The sequence below is a fragment of the Pleurodeles waltl genome, chromosome 10 (genome assembly GCF_031143425.1).
Source record: "Pleurodeles waltl isolate 20211129_DDA chromosome 10, aPleWal1.hap1.20221129, whole genome shotgun sequence".
In the NCBI taxonomy this organism is placed as follows: domain Eukaryota; kingdom Metazoa; phylum Chordata; class Amphibia; order Caudata; family Salamandridae; genus Pleurodeles; species Pleurodeles waltl.
This window is the reverse complement of record NC_090449.1, coordinates 125,031,894-125,044,327: the sequence shown is the minus strand read 5'-3', so window position 1 is coordinate 125,044,327 and position 12,434 is coordinate 125,031,894. Positions and strand designations below refer to the sequence as shown.

Sequence of the window (12,434 nt, the reverse complement as noted above, 5' to 3'; positions counted from 1 at the left end):
TCCTGGCCCCCGATCGCAGCACAGCTGCGATCGGGGGCCAGGAAACACCACTAGACGCCAGGGATTTCACTTTGGGGGGGCGGCCCCCTCGGAAAACGGGCCGCCCCCCCCCCCCGGGGGCATAATTAATAAAAAAAAAAAGGTAGGTGCCCCCCCCCCCCAGGGGATTGTTTAAAAAAAAAAAAAAAAATTACAGGGGGCCCCCAAGGAAACCATACAACAACTAAAAAAAATAGATCTATATATAGATCTATATTTATATATCTATGTAGATAGATATATCTATGTACATGGATATATCTATAGATATATCTATGTACATAGATATATGTATATATATAGAGGTAGATCTATATATACCAAAGAGATTTATAAAGTGTGCTACTCACCTGTGAGGGTCTCAAGGCGCTTGGGGGGGGGGGGCGGGGGGAGGGAAAGGGGCTGGGAGGTTCACTGTTCGAAAAGCCAGGTTTTGAGGCCCTTCCTGAAAAGAAGTAGGTTTTGGGTCTTGCGAAGGTGGGTTGTGAGGGCGTTCCAGGTTTTGGGTGCAAGGTAGGAGAAGGATCTGCCCCCGGTGGTGGTGTGTTTGATGCGGGGGACAGAGGCGAGAGAGAGGTCAGCTGAGCGGACGTTTCGTGTGGGGGTGTGGAAGGTGACTCTCGTTGAGGTAGGCAGGGCCTGTGTTGTGGAGTGATTTGTGTGCGAGGATGAGGATCTTGAAGGTGATCCTTTTGTCAATGGGGAGCCAGTGGAGGGATTTGAGGTGTGGAGAGATGTGTTCGTGTCGGCGGAGGTCGAGGATGAGTCGTGCTGCTGAGTTCTAGATGCGTGTAGTTTGCGCTTGAGTTTTAGAGTGGTGCCGGCGTAGATGGCGTTTCCGTAATCAAGCCTGCTGCTGATGTGTGCGTGAGTGACAGTTTTTCTGGTCTCTGTGGGGATCCATTTGAATGTTTTTCAGTATACGGAGTGTGTTGAAGCATGAGGAGGTGAGAGCGTTGATTTGTTGGGTCATCGAGAGGGAGGAGTCTAGGATGATGCTGAGGTTGCGTGCGTGGTTGGCAGGGGTGGGTGCAGGGCCTAGCGTGGTGGGCCACCATGAGGGGTCCCAGGTGTTTTTGTGTGGGCCAAAGAGGATTATTTCGGTTTTGCTTGAGTTGAGTTTCAGGTGATTGGCTGTCATATATATATCACTTTTGTCAATATGTGTGTGGTTTCCCTGGGGGGAAAAGGGTCCGACTTGTCTAGTGGCAGTTTTAGTGCCATAAAGAAGCGCAGAAGGTTTATATGCCTACTGCAAAGAGCAAATCTGTATTTTATGTAAATAGCTGAGTACATTAGCAAAGTCTATGGAGAGATGAAGGGCACTTTTGCTGGGTGGTAATGAGGGAATCCGAGGAGGAGGGAGTGGGAGCACCAATAATGATTGTTGGACTGGGCGCAGGAGGTGCTAAAGACTGTGACGAATGGTATGTGACAAGGTGTTTTTTGAGTGTCTTGAAAGTACGTGCTGATTGAGGGAAGAAGCGCACGTAAGGTGGCCTCTACTGTTGCACGTATCTCACACACCATCGATTTTGTGACTGTCTACGTAGGCTAGTGTTTTAGAGCAACAGTTTAGCCAATAGCAGAGATGGCATCTTGATGGATGACTGCTGCCTACACTCGGGTTATAGAGGACCGCTCTGACATAGGATCAGAGACTGAGACATCAGATACTGAGACAGCATCTGAGGGATAGGACAATGGCGCATACTCTGGGAGTGATTTTTCAGTCAGAGGAGTCCCATTCGATAACTCCTCTTCCAGTACATTATGAGGGAGGTGATGAGGACAGTCCTGCTGTCCCTTCGCAAGCTGTTTGTGCAACTGGGTAATAGTGAGTTAGGCCAACCCAGAGAGCAGGTGAATGCGGCGGCAAGCAGAGAGAGAGTGCTCTTTTGGGAGCTCCCCAATTTAGTTCAGCCCCAAATTCCACCACCCAAATCATATTGTGGAGACATCAAAATTATCCATGGCAAAACAAACTGGTTTTGTAAGGCAGGCACCTGTGTTTTTGGTCCTGGATTCGGCGGCCATATAGAGAAACACACTAAACCCAAACATTTCTGGAAACTAGACATTCGGGGGAGTCCACAGAGGTGTGACTTGTGTGGCTTCCCCAAAGTTTTCTTACCCAGAATACCCTGCAAAGCTGAAATGTTGAAAAAAAACTCAATTTTTCTCGCATTTCTGTCACACAAACTACAGGAATATGCTGGGATCCACAATATTCCTACCACCCAGTGACTCCTCACCTGTCCTGATAAAAACACTACCCCACTTGAGTGCCTACACCTAGTGTCTGTGTCAGGAATGGATCACCCCAGGGTCAACAGCTGCCTCACGTAAGGACCAACATTGACCGTTGTGTGATCTATTCCTGTCGCAGGCACCAGGCCTAACCACACAAGTGAGGTATCATTTTTATCGGGAGGCTTGGGGGAACGCTGGGTGGAAGGAAATTTGTGGCTCCTCTCAGATTCCAGAACTTTCTGTCACCGAAATGTGAGGAAAACTTGTTTTTTTAGCCACTTTTTGAGGTTTGCAAAGGATTCTGGGTAACAGAACCTGGTCCGAGCCCCGCAAGTCACCCCATCTTGGATTCCCCTAGGTCTCTAGTTTTTAAAAATGTACAGGTTTGGTAGGTTTCCCTAGGTGCCGGCTGAGCTAGAGGCCAAAATCTACAGGTAGGCACTTTGCAAAAAACAGCTCTGTTTTCTGTGATGTGTCCACGTTGTGTTTTGGGGCATTTCCTGTCGCGGGCGCTAGGCCTACCCACACAAGTGAGGTATCATTTTTATCGGGAGACTTGGGGGGACGCTGGGTGGAAGGAAATTTGAGGCTCCTCTCCGATTCCAGAACTTTCTGTCACCGAAATGTGAGGAAAACTTGTTTTTTTAGCCACTTTTTGAGGTTTGCAAAGGATTCTGGGTAACAGAACCTGGTCAGAGCCCCGCGAGTCACCCCATCTTGGATTCCCCTAGGTCTCTAGTTTTCAAAAATGTACAGGTTTGTAGGTTTCCCTAGGTGCCGGCTGAGCTAGAGGCCAAAATCTACAGGTAGGCATTTTGCAAAAAACAGCTCTGTTTTCTGTGATGTGTCCACGTTGTGTTTTGGGGCATTTCCTGTCGCGGGCGCTAGGCCTACCCACACAAGTGAGGTATCATTTTTATCGGGAGACTTGGGGGGACGCTGGGTGGAAGGAAATTTGAGGCTCCTCTCCGATTCTAGAACTTTCTGTCACCGAAATGTGAGGAAAACTTGTTTTTTTAGCCACTTTTTGAGGTTTGCAAAGGATTCTGGGTAACAGAACCTGGTCAGAGCCCCGCGAGTCACCCCATCTTGGATTCCCCTAGGTCTCTAGTTTTCAAAAATGTACAGGTTTGGTAGGTTTCCCTAGGTGCCGGCTGAGCTAGAGGCCAAAATCTACAGGTAGGCACTTTGCAAAAAACAGCTCTGTTTTCTGTGATGTGTCCACGTTGTGTTTTGGGGCATTTCCTGTCGCGGGCGCTAGGCCTACCCACACAAGTGAGGTATCATTTTTATCGGGAGACTTGGGGGGACGCTGGGTGGAAGGAAATTTGAGGCTCCTCTCCGATTCCAGAACTTTCTGTCACCGAAATGTGAGGAAAACTTGTTTTTTTAGCCACTTTTTGAGGTTTGCAAAGGATTCTGGGTAACAGAACCTGGTCAGAGCCCCGCAAGTCACCCCATCTTGGATTCCCCTAGGTCTCTAGTTTTCAAAAATGTACAGGTTTGGTAGGTTTCCCTAGGTGCCGGCTGAGCTAGAGGCCAAAATCTACAGGTAGGCACTTTGCAAAAAACAGCTCTGTTTTCTGTGATGTGTCCACGTTGTGTTTTGGGGCATTTCCTGTCGCGGGCGCTAGGCCTACCCACACAAGTGAGGTATCATTTTTATCGGGAGACTTGGGGGGACGCTGGGTGGAAGGAAATTTGAGGCTCCTCTCAGATTCCAGAACTTTCTGTCACCGAAATGTGAGGAAAACTTGTTTTTTTAGCCACTTTTTGAGGTTTGCAAAGGATTCTGGGTAACAGAACCTGGTCAGAGCCCCGCGAGTCACCCCATCTTGGATTCCCCTAGGTCTCTAGTTTTCAAAAATGTACAGGTTTGGTAGGTTTCCCTATGTGCCGGCTGAGCTAGAGGCCATAATCTACAGGTAGGCACTTTGCAAAAAAACAGCTCTGTATTTTGTGAAAAAATGGGATGTGTCCACGTTGTGTTTTGGGGCATTTCCTGTCGCGGGCGCTAGGCCTACCCACACAAGTGAGGTATCATTTTTATCGGGAGACTTGGGGGAACATAGAATAGCAAAACAAGTGTTATTGCCCCTTATCTTTCTCTACATTTTTTCCTTCCAAATATAAGAGAGTGTGTAAAAAAGACGTCTATTTGAGAAATGCCCTGCAATTCACATGCTAGTATGGGCACCTCGGAATTCAAAGATGTGCAAATAACCACTGCTCCTCAAAACCTTATCTTGATCCCATTTTGGAAATGCAAAGGTTTTCTTGATACCTCTTTTTCACTCCTCATATTTCAGCAAATGAATTGCTGTATACCCAGTATAGAATGAAAACCAACTGCAGGGTGCACCTCATTTATTGGCTCTGGGTACCTAGGGTTCTTGATGAACCTATGAGCCCTTTATATCCCCGCAACCAGAAGAGTCCAGCAGACAAAACGGTATATTGCTTTCAGAAATCTGACATCGCAGGAAAAAGTTACAGAGTAAAACATAAAGAAAAATGGCTGTTGTTTTCAGCTCAATTTCAATATTTTTTTATTTAAGCTGTTATTTTCTGTAGGAAAACCTTGTAGGATCTACACAAATGACCCCTTGCTGAATTCAGAATTTTGTCTAGTTTTCAGAAATGTTTAGCTTTCCGGGATCCAGCATTGGTTTCACACCCATTCCTGTCACTAACTGGAAGGAGGTTGAAAGCACCAAAAATAGTGAAAATGGGGTATGTCCCAGTAAAATGCCAAATTTGTGTTGGAAAATGTGGTTTTCTGATTCAAGTCTGCCCGTTCCTGAAAGGTGGGAAGATAGTGATTTCAGCACCAGAAACCCTTTGTTGATGGCATTTTCAGGGAAAAAACCACAAGCCTTCTTCGGCGGCCCTTTTTTCCCATTTTTTTGGAAAAAAACTAAATTTTCACTGTATTTTGGCTATTTTCTTGGTCTCCTCCAGGGTAAACCACAAACTCTGGGTACCATTAGAATCCCTAGGATGTTGGAAAAAAAGGACGCAAATTTGGCGTGGTTAGCTTATGTGGACAAAAAGTTATGAAGCCCTAAGCGCGAACTACCCCAAATAGCCAAAAAAGGGCTCAGCACTGGGGGGGAAAGGCCCAGCAGCTAAGGGGTTAAATACAGACTTACGTTGCAGGCAGGTTTTAAAATAAAACTATGTCCAAATCCGACTTTGGAAATAAAAGTACTTTCAAAGTCCAAAATGACCTTTTTTTATTGCATATAGCTCACCCCTATGGTCTGCCTAAGGTGCCCTAAGGGTAGGGTGACTTGTTATAAAAATGTCTTGGTTTGGAAAACAGCCAAATACCTTTTTCCCCATTGTAGTGCTGCTAACCCTGTAGGTTAACATAGGAGGGCTTTATTAAACTTTAATAAACCCTAACCTTTGATTGGAGTTAGTTAGGAACTTGATTCAAACTATCAAAATAATATTTACAATAAAACCAACAACTTACCAAAGTCATATTTAGTTTAATTATTACAGGAAAGTAGTTTTAGTACTTACCGCCTTGAAGTTACCTAAGACAGCCCTCTAGCACCCTTTCCTGATTGGTCAGGCTTTTACAGCCTGGGTCAAGTTGCTCTTTGAGTAGGTGTGAAGAGGCCTGGGGCTGAATTAAGACAGCTATTTGGTTGGAGGAGATCTGTGTCCTGGAGAAGCCAGGAAGGGTGCTGGGTAGATAAACTTGACTTTAAAAGTAGAAGAATGTGTGTCAGACCCCACTTCCTTGATCTCCAGGAGAATGGGCACCCCCTAATTAGATCAGGAAAGAGGCTGGAAGGAGAGTTTAGGGAATAAGTTATCCACACCTGTGGGTTGAGTTAGCCAAACCTGCACTCCAAGGAGAGGATGTCTTAATTTTGTTTTTTTGAGAACTGTGCATTCTGGGGCAGAAAATATGCCACTATTCCCAGAAAGTGGTCATAGCAACTTGAACTCCATTGGTTAAGGCATTCCCCCTCTTGCCAGCCCAGAATGGGAAGTAAATAGGGGAGATCTGCAGGAGCCCCTCAAACATCTAGAGAAGGACTACCCTGCTGGGACCTTGGACTGCACCACAAAAGGCTTGCACTCAAAAGGACTGCACCTGCTACACTCACAATGCTCCACACAAGAAAGGACTGTGCCTATCTTAAATGATAAGGAGTGGACTCCCTGAGCAACAACACTTAGAGAATTGCTAAAAGGAGCCACCTGCAACATCCACTGAAAGGACTACTCTACCTAACCAGCTTAATCTGGATTTTCCTGGACTGACCAGGTGCTTTGTGGGAGATTGAGGGGCTTATTCTGACTTTGACGGTCTTTTCCTTAGACCGCCGAAGTCGCCGGCGCCAGAGGACCGCCATATTATGAGTACTGAAGGATTTCTGCCTTAATTTGGGTGGAAATCCTACAGTAGTCGTGCTGGGGGTCAGCTGTGCAGAGGCCATTCCACCGCTGGCCCCGCCCCGCCAAAAGGACTCCACCAGCCGTATTGCGACCCTTAATACGCCCTGGCGGTGTCCTGATAGCGGGGTGCTGCCGGTGGTAGGAGAGCCAGGACCCGTCCCCTCAGTGAGGAGCACCTCGTCGGACGAGGTAAGTGTCCTCCACAAGGGGAGGGGGGTCGGGTGTGTGAATAGGTGTGTGTGTATGCGTGTCATGAATGGGGGGTGGGAGGGGAGTGTTTGTGCTTGTGTGTCTGTGTGTAATGTGGTGATGGTGATGCATGTATGTGCGTGCGAGTGTAAGGGTGTTGTGAGTGTGAGTGAGTGGTGTCAGGGTGTGCGTGTCTGTGGGTGCATGTGTGTATGCGGGCGTAAGTACGTAGATCAGGGGGTCACTACTGGGATCAGGGGGTCACTACTGGGAGTGGGGGGTAGGCGAGTCATCTACCGGCAACAGGAATGCAAATTCCTGTTGCCGGTAGCCTTTCCACCAGGGATTTAGTGGCGGTGCTACTGCCACAGAATTCCTTGCGGAAAGGGGACTTGGAATACCGTCAGCAGTACTGGGTTGCCCGCCAGGTCAGAGATGCTCATCTCCGACCCGGCGGGTCCAACCGCCCTGGCAGTAGGAACGGATAAATGGCAGTTTGGCACAGGCCAAACCACCACTGGGGTGGCGGTTCAGTTACTGCAATACTCAGAATCACCCCCTGAGTCCAGACCCCAAAAGGCAAGCCAGCGTTTCTGAACCCATGGCTGGTGTAGCTGGACACTTTGTAACCCTCAGGAAACCGTTCATACAAAGACTAAAAGTTGGGGAACTTTTTGCTAACTTTTGAGGAAAAGCTCCAAAAGAAGACCAGCATCAACAACGAGAGTCATGCCGTCATCATTCATCTATGAGTCAGCCTGACTCAATCAATCAATCAATCAATCATTGCATTTGTAGAGCGTGCTACTCACCCGTGAGGGTCTCAAGGCACCTGAGGGGCGGGGAGCTGCTACTGCTCGAACAGCCAGGTCTTGAGGAGTCTCCTGAAGGTCAGTAGGTCCTTGGTCTGACGTAGGTGGATGGGGAGGGTGTTCCAGGTCTTGGCAGCGAGGTAGGAGAATAATCTGCCGCCGGTTGTTTACCTTTGGATGTGTGGGATGGTGGTGAGGTTAGCAGAACGGAGCTGACGGTTCGGGGTGTAGAAGGTGAGACGATCATTGAGGTATGCTGGTCCAGCGTTGTGGAGTGCTTTGTGGACGTGGGTTAGGAGTTTGAATGTGATCCTTTTGTTAACGGGAAGCCAGTGTAGGCCTCTCAGGTGGGCTGTGATGTGGCTGTGGCGGGGGATGTCGAGGATGAGGCGTGCAGAGGCGTTCTCTATCCGTTGCAGTCTTTTCTGGAGAGCGGCAGTGGTTCCTGTGTAAAGAGTGTTGCCGTAGTCTAGTCTGCTGCAGATGAGGGCCTGGGTGACCGTCTTTCTGGTTTCGGTAGGGCTCCACCTGTGGATTTTGCAGAGCATGCGGAGGGTGTTGAAGCAGGAGGATGAGGCGGCGTTGACTTTTTGGGTCATGGAGAGCAATGAGTCAAGGATGAAACCCGGGTTGCGGGCGTGGTTGGTGGGCGTTGGTGCAGCTCCCAGCATGGGCGGCCACCAGGAGGCGTCCCAGACGGAGGGAGTAGGGCCGAGGATGAGGACCTCTGTCTTATCTGAGTTCAGCTTTTGGCGACTGTTCTTGATCCAGTTGGTGACGGCCTTCATGCCTTCGTGGAGGTTGGTTTTGGCGGTGGCAGAGTCTTTAGTGAGGGAGAGGATCAGCTGGGTGTCGTCGGCGTATGAGACGATGTTGAGGTTGTGAGATCGGACGATTTTGGCGAGCGGTGCCCTGTAGACGTTGAAGAGTGTCGGGCTGAGGGAGGATCCCTGTGGTACGCTGCAGATGGTCTTGGTGGCTTCAGATCAGTGTGGAGGGAGGCAAACTTTCTGTGTTCTGTCGGAGAGGAAGGAGGTGATCCAGTCCAGGGCTTTGTCGTGGATCCCTGCGTCGTGGAGGCGTGTGCACAGGGTGTGGTGGCAGACGGTGTCAAAGGCAGCCGAGAGGTCAAGGAGGATGAGGGCTGCGGTTTCGCTTTTGTCCAGGAAGGTCCTGATGTTGTTGGTGGCAGCAATGAGGGTGGTCTCGGTGATGTGATTGCTGCGAAAGCCGGATTGGGATTGGTCCAGAATGTTGTTTTCCTCCAGGTGGTGGGTCAGTTGCCTGTTGATGATCTTCTCGATAGCCTTCGCCGGGAACGGAAGCAGGGAGATGGGCCGGTAGTTTTTTAGGTCCTTAGGGTCCGCCTTGGGTTTCTTGAGTAAGACGTTGATCTCGGCATGCTTCCAGCTTTCCGGGAAGGTGGCGGTCTCGAAGTAGCCATTGATGATCATACGAAGTTGGGGGGCGATGATGGAGCTCGCTCTGTTGTAGATGTAGTGCGGGCAGGGGTCAGATGGAGAGTGCACTGGTTTGTCCCACTGAAAGCTCTGGAGCTCCTCACCATACACGCCGATGTCAAGGACCTGCAGAACTCACTGAGGGATCATGCTTCAGCAATCCACTATCTTCAATGCAAACCCCAGGTTCAAGGACCCGATCGCTCAACGTTGAGAAGAAAAAATCCAGAATAGTGACTAAGTGCAAAGGTAAAATCTTGACCAAGACCTTCCGCTTCCCTTATCTGACCCAGCTTCATCGGGGTCAGCCTAAAACTGACCCCTGTCAGTGCCAGGGAAGGAATTCCCTGGCACTGATAGTGCTTACTGCCATGGATTTCATGGCGGTTTCAAACCGCATGAAATCCATGGCGGTCAGACGGGTCAAAATACCGCCGGAGGTATAGTGACGGCCGCCGGGCTGGAGACCCTGGCGGGCGGAACGGTGAACCGGCGGATGACCATGGCGGTAACAGCCATGGTCATAATACAAAAAAAAAGACGGCCAGCCTGTTGGCGGTCTTACCGCCGCTTCTCCGCCTTCCGCCAGGGTCATAATGACCCCCATAGTTCTTAAGATATAAGTAATCAGCAATGTATGCACCGTATAATGACCTCACTTGACTGCAAAGTTTTTTTTCTGTTCCATGTTCTGTTTCTGAAAGATATTTTCGAAGTCAATTACACAAAAAAATAAATGTGTGGAAACAAATTACAGTTGGGAAAACACGGTCAAATAGACACGCTCTCTCTTTGACAAATGAGCAAACGATATTGATTCACAACAAGGTAGTCAGATCTTTCCTACATAATTGTAATTAGTTCTGCAATGCACGGTTATATGAGTTACACACAAAACCGAAATTAACCTGGGCTAAAATTGCAAGGTGAGACAGAACGTATTCTCTGCTCATTGAGAAAGAGAAAGATATAAAGTAAAAAAGCAATAATAAAGTTGACATGCAAACCAAAAATACATTTTCTGTAAAGAAATCTTGGCTCCAAGCAACTCCTCCTCCGAAAAAAGGCTGAGCAAATGTGAAGGTTTCTTACCTGTTTTGCAGGGGCTCTCCTTCGCCATGGGGAAGGAAGGTCACCCCTTGCTCAAGAGCCCGGAGATGAAGAATGAAACAATAGTTTTCTATTGTATCATTTTTCATCTGCTGGTTCAGCCAGCAGTACAGGGGAGGGGTGGGGCTGGGCCACGGAAGGTGGGAGGGGGGTGGGAGGGGAGATGAGGAGAGAGTGCACCTAAGTGCGCATGTGTGTTTGGCCAGCTGTCTTAAGCCAGCCAAACACACATGTGCACTTAGGTTTCTCCAGACCCCAGGCTTGTGTCCGAGTGGCACTGAATGCCGCTGAGACCAGTCCTGACGCTCAGACCAATCCTGATGCTGCTTACATGCTATCTTTAGCATGTAGGCAGAGCCAGGATTGCTGGGGAGCCTGTGTTGGAAGAGGAGCGCAAGGTGGCAGGAGATGGAGCCAGCAGTAAGGTAAGTTTTTTTAAATATAATTTATTCACCCCTCGTCTCCGTCCCCTTCTCCCTCTGTTTTCTCCCCCCAACCCCCCTTGAAATTTGCAGCAGGCACCGCTGCTGTTTTGCGAGATTCTTTCAATATACCAGTGGTAAAAAATGCCCACAGCCGAACGGGTGATTTGTTCAATTTGTTTAAACAGTATGCTTGTTTTAAAGAAAAGGAAAGCACATTGCACAAAAGTCCTATAATGTAGGCAGAAAATGTGGAGTTGTTTTTGACTGTTTTGGATTAGTGCTAAACTGGTGTAGTTTTAAAGTTACTGTTTTTCAGTTTGAAGCTTAGTTGTGCACTGATTTAAACTAGGAGTGATGTTTTTGAAGTTTAAATGGGAAGTCACATACCTGAAAAAATATGTGCAGCGAATTAATCTCAACAAATTATCACTAGACATCTTTTGAATTAAAATCTACCTGCAAAACCTTTGCTACAAAATTGTAATCTTGACCACAACTTACTTAAACTCAGCCAGAAGAAAATTGATTCCTTTGCACAAAACCTACACAATATCGCAGAATTTCATAAATATTTTCTGACGTGCAGGCATGGTAGGAGAGTGGTTTGAGCAGAAAATATTTTTTGCGAGACATTCTATTGGCAAATCAGTCTCCTTTGACTGAAGTACACAAATTTGAGTAACGCAACATTTTGAGAAATTGGAGAATATGAAATTCAGGGATTTCTCATATTTCCCTGGCATTATTTACTTTTCAAACAGGCCTAATCATAAACCTAACCTGGTGTCTTAGTCTTCATGTTCAATGGCCCTTAAATTTCACAGTCAAGAGTTTGTTATTTAGTTAATGTGGACACTGTAATAATGAACACTGAAGAGGTCCACCATAGCTGAATCTTCGGGGTGCTCACTAGTTTCATTTTGTGGTTACAAAGGGATTTTCGCTCAGCGTTGTTGGCTCACAAAAGTTGGGTTTTACCTTTCCACCTACTATATTAAAAGTAAATGCTTTAGAATTCCGTATAAAAGCTGTATGAGTCCGGACAACATGAAAAGAATAGCCTGTATACTTCAGGACATGGATTGCTATAGTACGCCATTGTACAATTTTAAGTTTGGTCAGTACATTTGACAAATTACTTTATTTGGTCTGGCCACTTTTATAAAGGTGTGATGACCTCATATGTCTATTTTTCCAATCAGACCATTCCGCCCCTCTGTTACGTCCGTCAGGCGCACTAAAAGCACCAATCACCCTGTGCAGCACACCACGCTGAATGGAGACATACTAATACAGGATATCTCCCTGGTGGGAGGCAACGATAAAGGAATCTTTATCAACTGTGTGAAGCAAGGATCAATGGCGGAAAAGGCTGGTCTGCAGGAGGGACATCAGCTCTTGCAGGTGAGTCGCTCCCTGAATCTTCTTGTTATTGCTCGCCTCTGCACTTTAATTTGTTATTTTAAAATTTTACTTTTCACCATTTTTAAGTAGTAAGAAAGAGAAAGATCTCTAACATCATCCACTTTCAAAGACTCAATGAAGCGAGGAATAAGTGACTTTGCAGGAATATGGTACATCCCTGTTAAGCCCTAAGTAGATATCGCGGATCCAGCAAGAGAATAGTACAAGAACGAAAGGAAAAACTATGCTACGGTACAGAAATAAGAAAAGTAGAAAGCTCTGCAAACTACAGGTAGGCCAGTAATCAAGAATTGTTCAAGACA

At 47.3% G+C, this 12,434-nt stretch overlaps 1 protein-coding gene across 2 annotated transcripts in view; it reads left to right on the top strand.

The window, feature by feature from the left end:
* The window catches only part of CARD11 (caspase recruitment domain family member 11), a 538,982-nt gene that overhangs the window by 430,735 nt on the left and 95,813 nt on the right, over positions 1 to 12,434 (top strand). For both annotated transcript variants that reach the window (XM_069209962.1, XM_069209961.1), the window contains exon 15: positions 11,910 to 12,111. In XM_069209962.1, the coding sequence (XP_069066063.1) occupies positions 11,910 to 12,111 (202 nt within the window). The remainder of the gene's footprint in view (positions 1 to 11,909; positions 12,112 to 12,434) is intronic.